Genomic DNA, 20,036 nt, shown 5'->3' on the forward strand with positions numbered 1-20,036 from the left:
ATTAAATTAAACAAGGTTTGAACAGTTCTTTGGATTTTTTTTTTCTTTTGATTAAGATATACACAGCAAAACATATATCAATTCAGCCATTTTTACATGTACAATTCAGTGACATTAGTTACATTCTTCAGGTTGTACTACCTTCTCAATATCCTTTTCCAGATTGTTTCACCATCATCAAGACAAACTCACTGCCCCTTAAACTTGTCATCTAACCTTTCAAGTTGCTGTTGCCAGTTTGATCTCATATAGGTAATCCTTTAAAAGAACATAATGCTTAAGGCAGACATTCTTTACTATTTAAACTAAACTATTGTTTGGCTTGGAAGCTCTATGGGGCAGTTCTACTCTGTCCTATAGGGTCGCTGTGAGTTGGAATTGACTCGATGGCACTGGGTTTGGTTTTGTTTTTATTGTTTGGTTTAAAGGTGAATGTAGGGAAGAGTTTTGTTTTAAGGTTTAAAGATTTCCTCAGGGCAATAGTTTTGGGAGTCATCCAACCTCAGTGGCTTCAGAAAGTCTGGATTCCATGAGAATTGGAAGTTCTGGTCCACGTTTTTCCCACTTTTGATCAGGACTCTTCTATAGAATCTTGATCAAATTGTTCAGTAATGGTAGCTGGCCACTATCTAGTTCTTCTGGTCTCATGGCAAAAGCAACAGTTATTAATGGAGGTAATTGGCCACATTTTCCAGTTCTTCCTCCAGTTCTTGACCTTCCATCTTCCCATGCTGCTCCAGGTGAATAGAGACCAATTGTTGTACCTTAAATGGCTGCTCACAAACTTTTAAGTCCCCAGGATCTACACAGTGAACTAGGAGGTAGAACAGAAGTGTGAAAATCAATGGGGCCAATAAATTAGAATGTTCCATAAAACCATAACCCTAAAACTCCAAACCAAGAAAATAGTGAGGTGTTTGGTTGTACATAGGCAGTATCAACAGCTGCCTTTTTTTTCCCGTAGAAATATATATATATGTATAAAATAGCAAATGCCTATTCAACATTGCGTGTTTGATACTGCTCAGCGATATCAACTACATTAATCATGTTGTTCAACCATTTCCTTTGATCGATGCAAATCTCCCTTCACCATAAACAGGAACTCACTGCTTCGCAAACATTAGCTCTCCCTTACCCCCTCCCTCCCACCCCTGGTAACCAGTAGTAATCTTTGGTCTGTATATTTACTTACTCTTGTTATTTCACAGAAATGAGATCATATAATATTTGTCCTTTTGTGATTGACTTATTTCACTCAGCATAATATCCTCAAGGTTCATCCATATTGTAGCATGTATCAAGACTTCCTTTCTCTTTATGGCTGAGTAGTATTCCACTGTATGTGTATACCACATTTTGTAGTTCTGTGGATTTTGAGGTTTTGCATTCATCTACTAAATTGTAATTTAATTAACTGTCCTTTTATTGAGGATAAGTAGAATAATGTTATTCCTTTCATAATAACCTAAGTAACCAGATTTTGGGAATTAAATTTGATCGGTTGATAATAGCTCAAAGTTTTTTATTTTGTTTCAGAGCAATCTTTAGTGTTATGTGTATTATATAGCTTAAACAAATCGGTTGTACAGCAGATTATTATTTTTTTACTATTTATTAGTTAAATAATTGAGTTATATATGTACAGTTGTACTTCCCTGGTAGATCAGACATTTCTTTTTAAATTTTCTTTATTTCAAAATAACTCAGAATATAATTTTTTTTTTCTGTATGGTACTTTTTACTTGTAGCAGTACCTTTTTTTAAATACTATATTATAAAAAATTTTAAAACCCTAATTTGTATTCCATACGTAGAACATCTAGTAGACTCATAGAATGAGCATTAATTTCTGATTTTTTATAGTCTTTATGGCCTGTGAGGTTAATTTTTTATTATATAATAAACTGCTATTCATCAATGATTTTGTTAAAATATCTGAATTCATGTTATAGAACTATGGCTTGAATGGGATAGATTATTATGGATTAGTACTATATGATAGATTTTAGCAAGGATAATTAGCATGCATTTAACATTCAGAAATTTTAAAAACCCTTATTATGAAAGATTTTATGCATTTATGAAAGTAGAGAGACTACCATAATGAACTGCCATGTACTCATCATCCAGGTTCAACAATTATCAGCATATAGCCTGCCTTGTTTTACTTATATCATCTCGCATGCCCTCCCCTACCCTCAGTATATTTTTAAATAGTTATACCATTTCATAACTGTGTTTACCTGTATTTCGTTGACTCTGCAAAGGCATTCAAATGTGTGGATCATAGGAAATTATGAATAAAGTTCCAAAGAATAGAAATTCAAGAGCATTTAATTACACTCATGTGGAACCTGTACATAGCAGACCTTCAAACAGAGGAGATACTGAGTGGTTTAAATTGGGAAAGATGTGTGTCGGCAGCATATCCTTTCACCGTACTTATTCGACCTATGCTGAGTGAATAATCTGAGAAGCTGGACTATATCAAGAAGAATCGGGCATCAGGTTTGGAAGAAGACTCATTAACAACCTGTGTTATGCAGATGACACAACCTTGCTTCCTAAAAGTGAAGAGGCCTTGAAGCACTTACTGATGAAGATCAAAGAGCTCAGCTTCAGTATGGATCACACCTCAATATAAAACAAAAATCCTCACGACTGGACCAATACGCAACATCATGATAAACAGAAAAGACAAGTTGTCAAGGATTTCATTTTACTTGGACCCCCAGTCAACGCCCATGGAAGCAGCAGTCAGGAAATCAAATGACGTATTGCATTGGGCAAATCTGCTGCAAAAGACCTCTTTAAAGTGTTCAGAAGCAAAGATGTCACTTTGAGGACTAAGGTGTGACTGACTAAAGCCATGGTATTTCAGTTGCCTTGCATGTATGCAAAAGCTGGACAATGAAGAAGGAAGCCTGAAAAAGACTTGATGCATTCAAATTGTAGTTTTGGGAAAGAATATTGAATATACCGTAGACTGACACAAAAACGAACAAATCTGTCTTGGGCAAATCTGAAGTACAGCCAGAATGCTTCTTAAATGCGAGGATGGCAAGACTTTGTCTTATGTACTTTGAACATGTTATCAGGAGGGACCAGTCCCTGGAGAAGGACATCATGCTTGGTAAAGTAGAGGGTCAGTGAAAAAGAGGAAGACCCTCAATGAGATGTATTGACACAGCAGCTGCAACAGCGGGCTCAAACTTAGCAACGATTGTGTGGATGGTGCAGGACCAGGCAGTGGGTCATTCATAACATGGGGTTGCTATGAGTCAGGACCCATTTGATGGCACCTAATGACAACGGCAACAACATTGCCCCGTCTGTAAATACCTCAGTATGTATCTCTTAGAGATAAGGGCTCTTAAAAAAATACATAACCACAATGCCATTATGATACCTATAAAAAGTAATAATAATTCCTTAATATCACCTAATACCTGGTCTGTGTTCAAATTTCCTTGATTGTTCTATAAAGGTCTTTTTTATAGTCAGCTTGTTTAGGTTAGTATCCATATAAGATCCACACATTGCATTTGGTTGCTAGGGCTCTTTGGTTTCTCTTTCTTTTTTTAACTAAACACTTTGCACCCACTCCTCGCTTATCAACGTGGTTAGATTCCAAAGACCAGGTTGCTATGCAAAAATCAGCATTGTGGGAAAATGGAGGGTGATCACATCAGATCACAAAATGGAAGATGACTACGTCATTACTTAACCACCAAACCACTGAGAAGCATGGCCCAGGCAAGTTGACACATAACCTTAACCATCACAACCGGCGTTACTCTTGGCTTGCACCTCGGCGTTTGTCACTGCCAAACATACATCCTTAACGCACAAAATATTGGACAGTAGATTTTTTACTACTGTTGTAAATGTGAAATGTCAGATAATGAGATAGTTGATAAGTGAGGAGTAGGTGTATTGAAGAATATCTTATAATACTACACCAATCATAAGTGTGCAGCTTGATGAATTTTTACCTACTGAGGGATCACTTCTGTGTAACAGTGGCTAGACTAAGAAGTGGATATTACTTACTAGTTCCCCAGAAGTTCTCCTCATGTCCTCTTCCAGTCACATTCCCCAACCCCAAGAGTAACCACTATTTTGGTGTCTAACACTATCAGTTAGTTTTCTTTTTATAGAAATGAAATTATGCAATATGTACTTTTGTGTCTGGTTCACTCAGTGCATTTTAAAGATTCATCCATGATGTTGTGTGAGCCAGTAATTTCTTCTTTTTTATTGGTGTGTGGTATTCCATTGTGTGAATATGTGTAACTTATCTATTGTACTCTTGATGGACGTTTAGATTGTTTGCAGTTTTTTGCTATTACATGTAATGCTGTTGTGAACTTTCTTAGGGTTCTGTTTGAACGAATTAAACGTCTTAAAATTTATAACAGTTCTTTATCTCTTTTGTTTTGCAATTGTGGAAATTGGGTCATTTTTCTTGAAGAAAAATTTTGAAGTTTTTCACAACAAGGTTTTAATATTGAGTGTTTATTTGTTAATATGCAACCTTGAGTTGAAATTGTTTTATTACCTCAAAATCTAATAGATAAATGATTCAAATAATTTTGAATGATTTTCCCTTTTTAATCTTTCTATAATATCTGACTTTTTAATTGTTAGCATGTGTTACTTTTATAATAATAACGTTTTAGAAAAAGTTCTATATTAGTAACTAATATTGTAGCTTTTTTGATTGCTTGGAAACCCTGGTGGTACAGTGGTAAGTGCTACCGCTGCTAACTAAAAGGTCGGCAGTTCCAATCAACCAGGCATTTCTTGGAAACTATGGGGCAGTTCTACACTGTCTTCCAGAATCACTATGAGTCAGAATCGACTCTAAGGCAATGGGTTTGGTTTCTGGTTGGTTTTTTGATTGTTTTGCATTTTACAACTGTGTTTTACATGTTTTTAAGTGAAAGTAAACACTAACGATCTCCTTTGTTTTCTTTAATAGGTTTGATATTAATGTGCTGTCAAAATTTTCCTCTTGCCTAGCAGATCAACGTTTGTGCTTTAGTCCATTAATGGGAAAAATAGCTGATATTGTAAATAGGAACTTGGAAACCATACAGGACTTAAGGTAAATCTGTTTAGAGGCTTTGTGTTGTAGTGGAAAGATCCTGGGCTTTGGATGCTGACACACATAGGTTTGCTACTTCCTAGCTGTATGACTAGGCTAATTTAGTTAACCTCTCAGAAGTTTGTTATCTTCATCTATAAAATAAGGGTAGTAATATAGTAATATCTATTTAGCAGCATTCCTGTGGGGATTAGAGATATTGTATATAAAGCCCCTTGAACACAGTATTGTTGAGAATTGTGAGGGGTCTGAGATTTTACCTTACTTGCAGGCTAACTAGTTAGCCTACCACAGTTTCAAAGATACTAGCAGAAGACGTGAAACTCTTGTTAGAGACAAAGGGCTTTATTCCTCATAGCAATAGCAGTAACCAGAGTACCAGCATTTTCTTGCCCTGGTTCCCTGAGTTCCAGTTCCTGCAGTGGGCTGTGTTCCAGGAGAAGAACCTTGAGCTTAGGGAACCCAAATCTTTTATAAGAGGCAATAAACACACCTGCTCTTTGCTTTAGAGGAAGACACTATTTCTATCTTCCTAACCTGTTTGCTATACAAACTTCCTTGAAAAAGGTAAGTTCTGAGTAAAGGCAGTCAGTGCTTCTGCTTGCAACATGTGTAGAAACTTGAGAAACCCTTGGGGAATTATCTTCTTATATGTATCTGGAGCATAAAAATTTCTCTATAATTGATGGTTGGTATGATTTTTACACATTGAAGTAAACCCAAGAAGTATTAAAATTCAATATGAATTCATAAAATTGTGCATGCAATTATATTTTTCTTATTTCTTCCATCTGAGAATATTTTCTTTTCAATTTCATAAAGGAGAGTTAGTAATTATATTAGTTGTGTGTCAAAGAACTATTAATTCGAAAGTAACGTTTGAGGAGTCTCTGGTTTTCTGACTAGTGTTTTTTTTGGGGTGGGCCACGGTCAGATTACTCACTGTCAATACTTAACCTTCATACCCCAGTGCTATGGTTGTCTTTGGTGTTTCAGATCTGCTTTTTCCAGACATTACCTTTGATTGCACTTTAGTAGAATTGTAAGTTTCCTGCCCTCTTTTCCTACCTCACCTTCTTCCCAGCCCACCCTTTCTTTTTTTGTTTTGTTTTTAAATACATCTATGACACCCTCTGGCTGCTCAAGGTTCTTGCCTGAGAGTTTTTTTCTCAGTCACATTTATTGAACTTAAGATGCTTGTGGTTACACTTATTAAGTATGCATGAAGACTTTTAGTTTTTTTTAATTGAGGTTTAATTTACAATCAATGAAATCACAGATATTAAGGGTTCTATCAGTTTTAACAAATACATATGCCTGCATCAAGGTAGGGAGTATTTCCATCACCTAAGAAAGTTTTCTTATTCCCTTCCCATTCAATTCTACCACCTACCTATAGTGGCAACCACTGTTCTGATTTCTGTTACCCTACATAAATTTTACCTGTTGTAGAACTTCATATAAGTGGAATCATATGGTTTGTACTGTTTAATGTCTGGCTTCCTTCACTCAGTGTATGCTCTGAGACTCATCCCTGTTGTTGCATGTATCAGTAGTTCATTCCTTCTTATTACTGAGTAGTATTCCATGTATGAATATACCACAGTTTATCCACTCATCTGTTAATGGACATGTGGGCTATTTCTTGTTTTTGGTAATTGTAACAGATATTTGAATAGAAATCTTTTTGTAGACGTATGTACCTATTTCTCTTCAGTAAATATCTAGGCATGGGATTGCTGGGTCATAGGATAGATGTATGATTTTAAGAAATTGCCTCACAATTTTCTAGGTAGTTATATACTATTTTGCATTCTCACTGGCAGTGTTGCTCAGTATCCTGGCCAACATTTGATGTTATCAGCCTTGTGTAGTGGTACCTCACTGTGGTTTTAATTTGTAATTTCCGAATGATGTTGAACCAATTTTTCATGTGCTTACGGCCAGTTGTATATCTTCTTTTTGAAGCATCTGTTTAAGTCTTTCGCCCATTTTTTTTTTTTAGTAATTTTTATTGTGCTTTAAGTAAAAGTTTACGAATCAAGTCAGTCTGTCACGTATAAGCTTATATACATCTTACTCCATACTCCCACTTACTCTCTCCCAGTGAGTCAGCCCGCTCCCTCCTTCCAGTCTCTTGTTTCGTGACGGTTTTGCCAGTTTCTAGCCCTCTCTACCCTCCCATCTCCCCTCCAGACGGGAGATGCCAACACAGTCTCAAGTGTCCACCTGATACAAGTAGCTCACTCTTCATCAGCATCTCTCTCTAACCCATTGTCCAGTCCCTTCCATGTCTGATGAGTTGTCTTCGGGAATGGTTCCTGTCCTGGTGTTTTGCCCATTTTTAAGAGCTGGACTATTTGTCTTATTATTGAGTTGTAAGAGTTTTTATATATTCTGGGTACAAGTACTTTGTCAGATATATGTTATCAATATTCTTACCAGTTTGTGTCTCTCCTATTCGTTTTCTTAATGATATCGTTTGATAATAAGTTTTTAATTTTCTCTTTTATGGTTAGTGTCTTCTGTGCCTTCTCTAAAAAATCTTTGCTTGCTCCAAGGTCACAAAGATATTTTCCTAGCTTTTCTTCTAGAAGCTTTAGTTTTGCTTTTATTTTTAACTGTGATCCATCTTAGTTTTAGTCTATGGTATGTGGTAGAGGTTAAGGTTTTTTCTTTTTCATATGGATATATAGTTGTTTCAATACAAGTTGTTGAAAAGACTTTACTTTCCCTATTGAATTGTTTTGGCACCCCTCTCTAAAATAATGTATCCATAAATGTTTAGCTCTATTTATGGATTGTATATTTTGTTCCAGTAATCTGTCCGTTCACTAAAACTACTCTGTCTTGATTATTGTAATTTTAAATTGAGTTTTGAAGTTGGATACTGTAAGTCTTCCAACTTGGTCTTTCTTTTTCAACATCGTTTTGGTTATGGTAGGTCCTTTGCATTTCCTTATAAATTTTAGAATCAGGTTGTCAGTTTCCAGAAAAAAGTCTACTTCAGTTTTGATAAGGATTGAATTGTATCTGTAGATCAATTTGGGAGGAGTTGTCATTATCAAAATCAGCCCTTCCAATCCATGCATATGGTATAGCTTTCCGTGTTTTTAGGAAAGATATATTTTCTTGTGTAGAGGTCCTACGTATCTTTTGTTTAATTTATTCTTAAATATTTTATATTTTGAAATGCTATTGGAAATTGCATTTAAAAATTTTTTTTCATGTACCAATTATTTGTTGCTACTATATAGAAATACAGTGGGTATTTGTACATTGATTTTGTGTTCTATGACATTGCTAAATTCACTAATAGTGGGGATTTCACTAGTGAGTGGGCTTATCTTAAATTTCACTTACCTTTTTAGCCTGGCTTTTTGTTATCCTAAAAATAGCGTTAAGTATCTGCTACTGGGTGGGCTATTCCTGATGTCATGAAATACTGGGATTGAAGAGAATCTAAGAAAACTATTTAAAATACAACAGTGCCAGTCATCTTAGGAAAGGTATAGAAACTTCATTCCTGGTGGCTTTGTAGAAGTGATATTGGAGAGAGAGCTGCGAACGAAAGCTGATTAAAGACTGGGAAAATGTTTAGGACAGAAGGGGGGTGGCACTGAATACTGGGGTAAGGATCTGAGATGAAAATGAAAGTGCAATAATCTAGCAGTGAAAGAGGGGGAAAATGTGAATATATCCATCTATCTAGTTTAATCTCTACAACATCATTGTAAGTATTTATACCTCTGTTTTCTATATGATAAACTCTTGCTCCATGAGGTTAAGTAAATTGCCTAAGGTCTCAGTCAGTAAGAGGGGAGCCAAGATTTGAATATAAGTTTTCTAATTGCTGCTTAGAAATAATAGTTTTTTTACACATTGTTTAGTGTTGTTTATTCTTGTTTGAAAGTGAGAAAGAAGTTGTAGAAGGGGAGACAATAATAAAAACCTCTGTACAGTAGTTTTTTCATAAAATTCTAAAAATAATCACAGACCCCTTTGAGAATCTAATGAAGCCTTTGGACGTTTCTCCAACTCCAAACTGCAATTATAAATATATACACAATTAAAATAATTTCAGAGGATTCATGGTTAAGCTAAATGACAATTTTAGCTTATCTGTTAATATTAACTAACATTATACATTTTCACCAGAAAAGCCAAAGCATTGTACAAGTGGGCTTTTGTGGGTTTTTTTTGAAAATTAATTAATTTTATTGAAAAGATCAAAGAAATTTGAAAAAATATACTAACAATTCCATTGTTCTGTTTTGCGTATTGTTTTCTTATTATCATCTATGTGCATTTGTTATATGTTTTTTCCATTTTGCATACTGTTTTCATTCTGGGTGCATTCTTGCATTCATAGTTTTCTGATGTTAGTATTATATAAGAGCAATCTTTTGAGAGCAGGGACTACACTTAATTAATTTTGGTGTCTTCCTTAGTGCCTAGAAGAGTGACGTATTCTCCATAAGTGCTTACTGAGTGAAACTTATTACCCCATTGCCATCGAGTCAGAAGTATTAAATGCTGTCTTGTGTTCTGTACTGTCTCATCATCATTTATTAATACCGATATAATGTAAACATTAAGAACCATGATGTCATTTATTAGTGGAAAATATGCCAGGATTTTTATTAGTAAATTATAAAGATACAGAGAAAGAAGTAACAAAGTAAAATCTACTTCTAAAAACCCAAAATGACACTTTAATGCTATATTCATGGGCTATTCGTTCAAAGTGATTTCTAAGTAATTTTCGGTAAAATATTTCCCACCAAAAGGAGTGTCATCTACAGAATGAAACTTGAAGTATTTTACATATGCAATAAAAAAATGTTATTTCAATGCTTTTCGTCTAAAAGCGTTCAATTGCTAGGTGATCTGATTTCAAGTTCCACCTATATTTATAAGAAAAATTTCATAGCATTAAACCTGTTATATTTTTCCCAATTCCTTTCCTTAGCTAATCTTTTAATCTCACATTTGGTCATTATTCCTAAATGATGTAAAAATGCTTACTACGTCTTTTTCTTTTTTCAGGTGCTTGTCTGTCTTGATGGTCAGCACATCTCCTTTAATATCACAACATTTTCGAGAAAGATTAGTAAAAAAAACAGAACTTCTTTTCAACACCTTAGATTCTTCCCAGGTCAACACCTCAAGAAGAATAGTACAGTTTCTTCAGAATGTTAAATATAGTTATTACCCACTATTAGAAAGGTGCAATAAAGTGTTTTTAAGCAATGTGAGCCACCTTGATTTAGAGTACATTAGTAAAATACTTGTCCTATACCAGTCTCTACGGTTTCATAATTTTGAATTTATTAGAATGGCTACAACGAAGCTAACTGCAATGATTCCTCTGTATGATGACCCTGCTAGCTTTGTAAAATTGTTTGTAGCACTGGGACCCATGGCAGGACCTGAAGAAAGGGAACAGTAAGTTCAGCTAGAAATACTTTTTTGTTGGGAATATGTGGATCCTTCATGGCTAGGTTTCCTTGAAGTTCTGGAAGGCACAAAAATCACCTCATCGGACTGTGTAAAGGAGAATGATCTCTTATGCTCTCTCTCCCTGATTGTTTCTCTGATGGTTTAAATTTGCATCTCGACTCTTAACCTCCTCTGAAAGGAGTCCCTGGGTGGTGCAAACTGTGATCCTGTTGTGTTTGGATGTTAAACAAATGGTTGGCAATTTGAGTCTACCCAGAAGTGCCTCTTAAAAAAGGTCTAGCAATCTGCTTCCGAAAAATCATAGCCATTGAAAACCTACGGCACACGTGGGGCTACCATGAGTCGAAGCTCACTCAATGGCAACTGGTATGCTTGGAGAGATGGCCAGTAACCCCTGTTACTCGCCAACACAGAAAGAAGAGGAGGGAGAATACCATGGAGAACACCATTAAGTGCTTTTATTCTCTCTTTCTAGGCCTTGTGACTGTATTTACACGCAAGCATAAGCTAACCCCTGTTGCCTACAATCCTCAGCATAGGGTGTGGAATGTTCAGAATTGTAGTAGTCCTAACAGACCATTTTCTCTTTGTTGTCTTCATCACATTCATTGTCAAAGGCATTTAATGTATATACTAGAATATGCTCCCATGCTAGTTTTGAGTGAAATTGATCTGTTAAGTTTCCAGCTTTGCCTGATATTGATGTAGATAGAAATATTTGGGATATACAGTTGAGCAAATAATAAATTAATACATGATTATTAGGTATGAGCAAACAAGTATGATCAGTAGGGTCATACTACTAATCAGGGGGTTCAGGAGTTGTATAATAGAGGAACCTACGTTATTAGGGAATGATTCATCAGGGAAAACTTCATGGAGAAAGTTTTATTTTTAAGAGTTTTTTGGATTATATGAAGAAATTTAAGGTCACATCTTAAAGGACTATATCTAGATGGAACCAAGATGATTAAATTAAAATCTTAGGAATCTTATTTTGGTCACCAGGTATTGTTAAAATCTCATGCTAAGGCAGTACAGAAGTTGGACTTAATGGTGTCTCTGCCTTCAAAAAATTTATATTCTAATTGGAAGAATAGAAATATATAATATCCATTGCTGTCGAGTCAATTCAGACTCACAGGCACCCTATAGGACGGTAGAACTGCCCCATAAGGTTTCCAAGGCTGTAATCTTTACGGAAGCAGACTGCCACATCTTTCCCCAGAGGAGCAAATGGTAGGTTTGAACCGCTGACTTTTGTGTTAGCAGCCAAGCACTTAACCACTGCACCACTAGGGCTCCAGAAATATATAAATATAATATAGCTTATGAGTGAGTACTGAAACCAATGACATAGATAAGTGCTATGGACAGGCAGAGAAGTGAGAGAAAATGGAGACTGAAGTGGTTGGGAAAAGCCTGGGGGCTGAGGGGAGCTGGTTTTGAAACCTTCCATAAAGCTAGACTAGGTGAAAAGGATGGTGTGGAGCTATCCAAGATGAATAGAGAAATAATTTTATCCTGCTATCCTCAGATTCCACGTTTTGAGCCTGCTTTCTAAATTATTCAAAAAGGTATATTTTATCTCGACACTTTCATTACTGAACCACTTTGGATGGTTTCAAAATGGGCCCTTTCTGTAAATTTTTAGTTTATAGTGTTACAGGAAGAGTTCAGTGTATAAAGCTTCTGTTATGCAGGTAAAATAAGCATATTGGCTTACAGGTCAAATCTTATTTAATTTTCAGACATTGGAATATTCTTAGAATATCATTTGTTCATTCTTAGAATATCGTTTGTTCCTTATCTCTCTAGTATTGAAAATTTCACTAAGTCATTGTATTTTATAAACATTTGAATCTTGTTTGAAAATCATTTATTAAATAATCTAAAAAAATTTTAAGGTTACATTATACTAAGACCTTTATTGCTTTGAAGAAAACAATTTTATATATTATTTATTTAAAAAATATATTATCTCCCAATTACCTAGGGAGAAAATTGGAATTACATATTGAATTCAGTTTTTGTTTACATTTTTTCTGTTCCCTACCCAACAGGTTTACAAGCTGATCATCAGCTTTTCAGTAAATAAATATTTTTCTTTCCTTTAGACTTAAATCGACCATGTTATTGATGTCAGAGGAGCTGACCAAGCAACAAGCCCTGGCGGTATTGGAAGCAATGGAAGAGATGGAAAGTGAAAATTTGCACCTGATTAAAAGGTAGTCTTTTCTTAAATTCATGGTGTTAAGTTCGAGTTGTCCCTTATGTATGTCTGTTTTTTTTTTTCCTAGGAAAAATTTATGGTTTTTTTCTATAACCTGGCTGTTTTTGAAGAAATAAAGAATTAACACTTAAGGCATTGTTTATTTCCTAACTTGTTTTTCAAAATAGAGATGATGAAATTATTTATGGCATGTTTCATTTCGTTTGCTGCTCTTGTTATACACAAGCAGAGCATCATAATCTAGGAAAATGGGGAGCACAGCACAAGGAGCCTATTTTGCAAAAGGACAGTTTCTGAGAATATTTAACATCCATGTGAACTTGAATTGTCTCACATCACAGTTGTTACCTTGAAATCATGATGCCATATATTGGCATTTTTGTTAACTGCAGATTTAAGAAGGAAAAAATGTACTTCAAACTATAAGCTTAAATTTTCATTACCTATTATATTTTCCTTTATTTTAATATTTCTTCTGCCCATTTTGGAAGGAGCCCTGGTGGCACACTGGTTAAAGTGCTTGGCTTCTAAATAAAAGGTTGGCAGTTCAAACCCACCAGCTGCCCATTTCCTCCAACTTTCTACCTTTTAATATTTCCCATTGCTTTGAAGCACCTCCGTTAGAGGCCTAATGGGATTGAAGGAAGAAAATTAAATCATTTTACTACTTGTTAGTAACTTGTGGTTCAGTTTTTGGAAGAGGATGTGGAATTTGATGGCTGCTCTGTGAGTGAGATTTTATTTAGGAAATAAGGATGTTTTTCTGTCCTCTCTATTGATAATTGAACACTATTTCATTCACACTTCCTTGATAACCCTTATCTCACTGTATTTTAGTTGTTTACATTTCTTTAACCATCTTATTTGTTGCAATTTCTCCAGTATATAGCATAGTGTCTGGCATGAGAAAACTCCTCAGTAAATGTTTAATAATAATGAATGAGTGAATTGGTTATAATATATGTTTCATTATTCTTTTTTAGAATTGTTTCAATTGTGCATAAGCATTTGGATGACTGTAAACCACTAGAGTTATTCAGGATAACTCGAGCACTGACTTTCCTGCGTTTTCAAAGTAAAGACATTTTTGTGAGACTCAGAGAATTACTGCTTAGGTAAGATTCAATTAGAAGTGTTTGTTTAACCTTTTAGTTTATAATCTAGCCTCAACATTGGTCTTGTTTAATTATGTACAGAGTTGGCTTGAACTTTGTGGAGATAGAATCAGCTAGCTTATTATTAAAAACGTTAAGACACTTACCTCCCCCTATGCCCATCCTTCCAATCCCCCTGCTTGGTTATTTTCAAATGGAAATGAGGCTAATAGGGCCTTGGGTTCCCAGGGGACGAATAGCAGTAAAAGCCAAGCCGCCCTCCTTTTCTGCAGGAATGGAATAATCATGAAAAGGTGGGCGGCTGCTGAGGAAGGCAAAACTCCATTTAGTAGCATTCGTATTTAGGGGCCTTAGTCTGTTTACTTGCCTATTTTAAGGCATATTAAATATTTTAATTTAACTTTTTTATTTTTAAAACAAATTATATAATGGTAACGTTAGTGAAAGAGTATTTTCATATAGGATTTTCTCTCATAATTTAAAATTCCCTGCTTTCCCGTAGATTTAGCATTCGTATTTCAACTAACAAGTTGTTTAGTTTCCCACTGACTTTCATTAGGCTAAAATGGGATTTCCCACTGAAAAAAAATTTTTTTTTTTTAAATTTTAAAAATAAGAATAATGAATGAAATTCAAAACAGATTAGTTTAATGTTTTTCCTGCTCCATTTTTCATTACTAGTTTGATTTCTTACTGTGATTTCTGAAAGACCAGGCATGGGACTCTATGCCATATCAAAAGATGGGCATATAGTTGAAAGAGATTTTTATAATAAATTAATAACTGTAATGGTTAAAAAGGATTTGAACTGAGGAATAAGAGGTGGTATTATATCAAATGAGAGTTTGGTATGTTAGGTATATAACCTTATTCTTGTAGAAATAACTTTCATATTATTATTAAGGTGATTGTATGCATGCTTCTTGTATATTCATACTTTCCGTATTTAGGTTAGGGTTTTACATAGATAGCCTTGAATTGAGAATGTTATGTTCTAAATTAAATGTTGTAAACTGGCCCAGAGACAAGATTTATTTTGTCTGCACGGTGTTTTTTTTAAAAAATGGAATTACATAATACTGTTTGCATATAGGAAACCCTGGTGGCATAGTGGTTAAGAGCTCAGCTGCTAACCAAAAAGGTTGGCACTTTGAATCTACCAGGCGCTCCTTGGAAACCTTAGGGGGCAGTTCTGCTCTGTCCCGTAGGGTCGCTATGAGTCGGAATTGACTCAATAGCAATGGGTTTGGTTTGGTTTGCCTATACATGTGCTAACAGAAAAAGATCAGTTGGAATAGAAGAATCAAAGGGGATTTCACTCTACCTGTCATGTGTTACTTATATTAAGAGTTTTGGTAAGAGCAAATGTTGAGTCATTGATTCTCAGTATTGAAAGCCCTTAAATATCTCTGCACTTTAAAATCGTATAAAAATTATTTTTATTCAAATTATTTACTAACATTTAAAAGTTGGGAAATGTTTTGTAAAAATCATAGGTGCCTCATGTTCCAGAACGACCTTCTCCCACTTCTCTGCAGGTAATCTGAAGTAGATGTTAGAAGGAACACAATCTGACTGAACTAAATCACACAAGTGTTTATATAAATATAGCTCCTTAACCTGTCAGCAAACCAGGGGAGTTTATGTCCTGGAATAATGTCTTTGTTCTTGTTTTTTTTTTATTAGCTTATTGAAGTATACATAAAATATACATACTCCTTTTTGCTCATTACTCTCCCACTTCTAACAGCAGAGATTAATTTTGCCTGCTTTTGAACTTTGTGTAAATGGAATCATTCAGTATGAGTTCTTTTGTGTCTGGCTTCTTTTGCTCAACAGTATATTTATGAGATTTAGCTATGTTTTTGTTTTATATTATTCTTTTGTTAGAATATAACAAAATTTAGCCATTCTACTGTTGATGGATATTTGATTTGTTTGCAATTTTTGTCTATTATGAACAGTGCTATGACGAACATCCTCGTAGGTATCTTCTGGTGAACATATACATGCGTTTCAGTGGATATTTGGCAGGGGATGGAATTGATGGCTCATAGGGTATGCATATCTTCATCTTCAGTAGATTCTGCCAGTTAATTTTCAAAGTGTCTGTACCAGTAGAATATGAGTGGTTGTTCTACATCCTTGCCAACACTTGGTATTTTTTGACTTCTTAACTTTAGCCATTTTGATGAATATGTAATGGTATTGTAAATAAATACACATGAATATCTAAGTTTTGGAATTTGAAGAGTGTCACAAGGAAAAACATCAGGTTGAGATTGGAGAGATTGTGTGTGTTGTGGATTTAATTTTGGACAGGTATTACAAGATTGGCCAGTATTAAGAGATCTGCATCTTGGGTCAATTCTACAAACAGATGCAGCTTTTTGGAGCTTTCTTTATATTAAAAAAAAAAAAACCTAACCCGTTGCCATCGAGTTGATTCCAACTCACAGTGACCCTATAGGACAGAGAAAAACTGCCCCATAGAGTTTCCAGGAGCACCTGGTGGATTTGAACTGCCAACCTTTTGGTTAGCAGCTATAGCACTTAGCCACTACGCTACCAGGGTTTTCTTTATACATATATATAAAATATATGTATAACCACATATTAATTTTTTGTGCTTTTAAGAATAAAATATTTGGTACTTACGAATGCCTACTATGTATCAGACACTGTGCCAAGTAGGTTATGAAAAAGAATCATTTTGAAAAATTTAGAAATTGGAAAAAGTATAAAGAAGAAAATGAAAGTCATTCACAAACCCATTCACACATTGTCAACAGTTTTGTTTATTTCCTTGTGGGGTGTGTGTGTATATATGAGAACCATGAACGTACTGTTTTTTTGTTAACTTTATAAGCATTTTAGCATATCATTAATAACTTTTTGTAAATATTTCTAATGACTGAATAACACCTCATTATAGGTTGTACCACAATGAACTATTTCCTGTCTTTGGATATTTAGATTATTTTATATTTTTAGCCATACTAAAAATGTGATAAATAATGTACACAAGTCTTTGCTCACATTTTAGATTATTTTCTTAGGCTGGTTTCCTAGACAAAGATTGATTATGTCAAACAATATAAATGATTTAAAGCTCTTGAGCCATAAAAAAAAATACTGCTAAATTATTTTCCTGAAAGGTTACATCAGCTTTTTAAGTTTCCTAATCATAAGAATGCCTCTATCAATGCTCCTTTGCTAGTGTTGAATATTATGATTATTTTAATATTCTAATTTAAAATAAGACAAGTAACTCTTTTAATTTAGATTTATTTGAGTATTCCTTGTACTGCTTCTAAACCTAAAGTTTCTTTAAAAGCTCCCAGTTTTTTATATGGTTTCTAACAACTGGCGACAGGACTCTTGCCATGGGAGTTTGGAAAAGGAGGTGTAGAGAGTAGGATCAATTGTATGTCCTGTGTGTGTTTTATTTGTGTTAAGGTTGGGCTGTCTATGTAGTAGAAGTAGAGTATGCCCGGCCCTGTACTAGGTCAAAACACCTCCTGCCACGTCACATGAGAAATTCAGCCTGAATTCTGTCTGAAGCAATGGCAGTGGGTATATTGTTCTAACAGTGACCTTTTATTACCCAGGAACTAAAGTTTTATTTTTCCATAAAAAAATTGAGGGTGTGCTTCAGAACATTTGAGCTTCCCTTAATGACACATTGCTCTTGTTGTTCTTAGGTGCTGTTGAGTTGATTCTGACTCATAGCGACCCTATAGGACAGAGTAGAGCTGCCTCATAGAGTTTCCAAGGAGCAGCTGGTGGATTTGAACTGCTGACCTTTTGGTTAGCAGCAAGGGTCTTAACCACTATGCCACCAGGGCTCCAAATGGTGCATTTTGAACCTGTTATCTTTGACTTTAACCATTTTCGAATCGATTTATCTTTCAGTCCTGTCACATCTATTGATTATTGTCATGGATCACATTGTGTCCCCAAAAATATCTCAACTTGGTTAGGCCATGATTCCCAGTATTGTGTGTTTGTTCTCCATTTTGTGATGGATGTGATTTTCCTATATGTTGTAAATCCTAATCTCTGCCTGTAGTAAATGAGGCAAGATTAGATTATGTTAAAGAGGATTAAGGTGGGATGTAACACCCTTGACAGGCCATACCCCTGATCCAATATACAGGGAGTTTCTCTGGATTGTGGTCAGCACCAGCTTTTATCTTACACAAGATAAAAGGAAAGGGAAGCGAGATAAAAGGAAAGGGAAGCGAACAGAGTTGGGGACCTCATACCACCAAGAATGCAGCATCAGGAGCAGAGCAAGCCCTTTGGACCTAGGGTTCCTGTGCGGAGAGGCTCCTTAACAGGGGATGATTGATGACAAGGACCTTTCTCCAGAGCTGATAGAGAAGAAGAAGCGTTCCCCTGGAGCCAGCGTCCTGAATTTGCACTTGTAGCCTACTAGACCATGAGATAATAAATTTCTCTTTGTTGAAGCCATCCACTTGTGGTATTTCTGTTATAGCAGCACTAGATGACTAAGCCAATTATAATAATATTTGTATTTTAATATTTGTTTTTGTTGATGATGTATTAATTTTGTTCTTTTTATTTTTCCCCGCTTCCTTTTTAGTTATTTGAAAGTAAGTGTCATAACCGCTGAGATTTCAGTCCTGGTCTCTGCCATTTCCATGCTTCCTTCACCTCACCTAGATGAAGTAGGGACATCCCGAATTGAAGCAGTTTTACCACAGTGTGACCTCAATGATCTGAATAGTTTTGCCACATCTGTTTTAAGATGGATTCAGTATGATCGCACGTATTCGAGTAGTATTGCTGGAAAACAACTGAAATTACTTCAAAAATTGGATCACTGTGGACGTCAGAGGCTACAAGAAAGCAATAATTTGGATCTGTTATGGGAGAAACTTAAATATTCAAAAGGAGACTGGTTTGTTGAGTCACTTCTTGAAGAAACAATTGCTACTTTTCAGCGGTTGATGAATGAAATCAATTACACAAATGTTGCCGAGATTGCAACTTTTATTTCTAGAAGTAGCTACCTCAGTACTTCGCTACTTGATAGGATAGCCTCAGTGGTTCTTCAACAGATTGAAAAGGTAAAATTTAAATGTTGCACATTAGTTTTATATGGTTAATTTTTTATTTTGAGAACAAAATTTTTTGAGTACTTTGAGAACTGAGAATGGAATTTGAAGTTTAAAAATTAAACTCTGGTGTCTGGTTCAGCAGTTTGTCGTTCTTGTCTTTTATATTGGCTCTTAAAGTTACTTTCTTTCCCCAGAATTGCTGGTGTGGGGAGATTAGCAATCATCCTTTGGTACATTACAATATTGTTAAAGATAAGTGGTCAAAATTCATTGACTAGAAGGAAATACTTGCAAATAATAATAGTTGTATTAGGATAACCAAAAAACTCGCTGCTTTTGCACCGATTCCGACTCATACCAACCCTATAGGACAGAGTGGAACTGTCCCATAGGGTTTCCAAGGAGCACCCGGTGGATTCGAACTGCCAACCTTTTTGGTTAGCAGTTGTACCACTTAACCACTGCACCATCAGGGTTTCCTGTATTAGGATAAAAAATTTAAGTAGAGTATAAATTACTTTGTTTTTCCTTTTTCGTATTTTCTATAATCCTATGATATTACTTTTGCTATTTAAAAGCAATTATAATCAAGTATGAAAACTGAGAAGATTGTAAGTTGTTTACTGCCTTTAGTATTTTTAAATTGTCATTGTATCTTATGGATTTATTTCTGGAATTTACTTGTAAAGTGCTGCTTTTTGGGATTACGTGAGAAGCAGCTTACTTACAAAATCTCTACTGTATATAGCAGGTTTAGGCTTTTACTTAATAAGACAGTATTGTCTCACAAATGAAAATTAAGGTCTGTCTTTACTTAGCATAGTTCCTAGCAGCCATTAACAATTTGATGAGTGAGGGAATAATGAGCTAAAAGAATGAATGAACAAAAGAAAAGTAAATGCTAATGATTATAAATTAAAATACAGAAACTTCCTTGATTACATATTGTGTTGATTCTTTAAAAACACTGAGTATCGTGGAAGTTAGTGATGCAGTTTCCTGTTCATTTTAATGACGAATAAAAT

The 20,036-nt window shown here is 35.0% G+C and overlaps 1 protein-coding gene across 7 annotated transcripts in view; it reads left to right on the top strand.

Moving 5' to 3' along the window:
- The window catches only part of FASTKD1 (FAST kinase domains 1), a 42,137-nt gene that overhangs the window by 4,871 nt on the left and 17,230 nt on the right, over nt 1-20,036 (top strand). For 6 of the 7 annotated variants that reach the window (XM_010602846.3, XM_010602848.3, XM_010602849.3 and 3 more), the window contains exons 4-8: nt 4,988-5,113; nt 10,163-10,561; nt 12,694-12,804; nt 13,793-13,924; nt 18,534-19,020. In XM_010602846.3, the coding sequence (XP_010601148.1) occupies nt 4,988-5,113; nt 10,163-10,561; nt 12,694-12,804; nt 13,793-13,924; nt 18,534-19,020 (1,255 nt within the window). The remainder of the gene's footprint in view (nt 1-4,987; nt 5,114-10,162; nt 10,562-12,693; nt 12,805-13,792; nt 13,925-18,533; nt 19,021-20,036) is intronic. The other variant, XM_010602850.3, reaches the window with a different exon arrangement.

This window comes from Loxodonta africana, chromosome 6, assembly GCF_030014295.1.
Source record: "Loxodonta africana isolate mLoxAfr1 chromosome 6, mLoxAfr1.hap2, whole genome shotgun sequence".
NCBI classification, from domain to species: domain Eukaryota; kingdom Metazoa; phylum Chordata; class Mammalia; order Proboscidea; family Elephantidae; genus Loxodonta; species Loxodonta africana.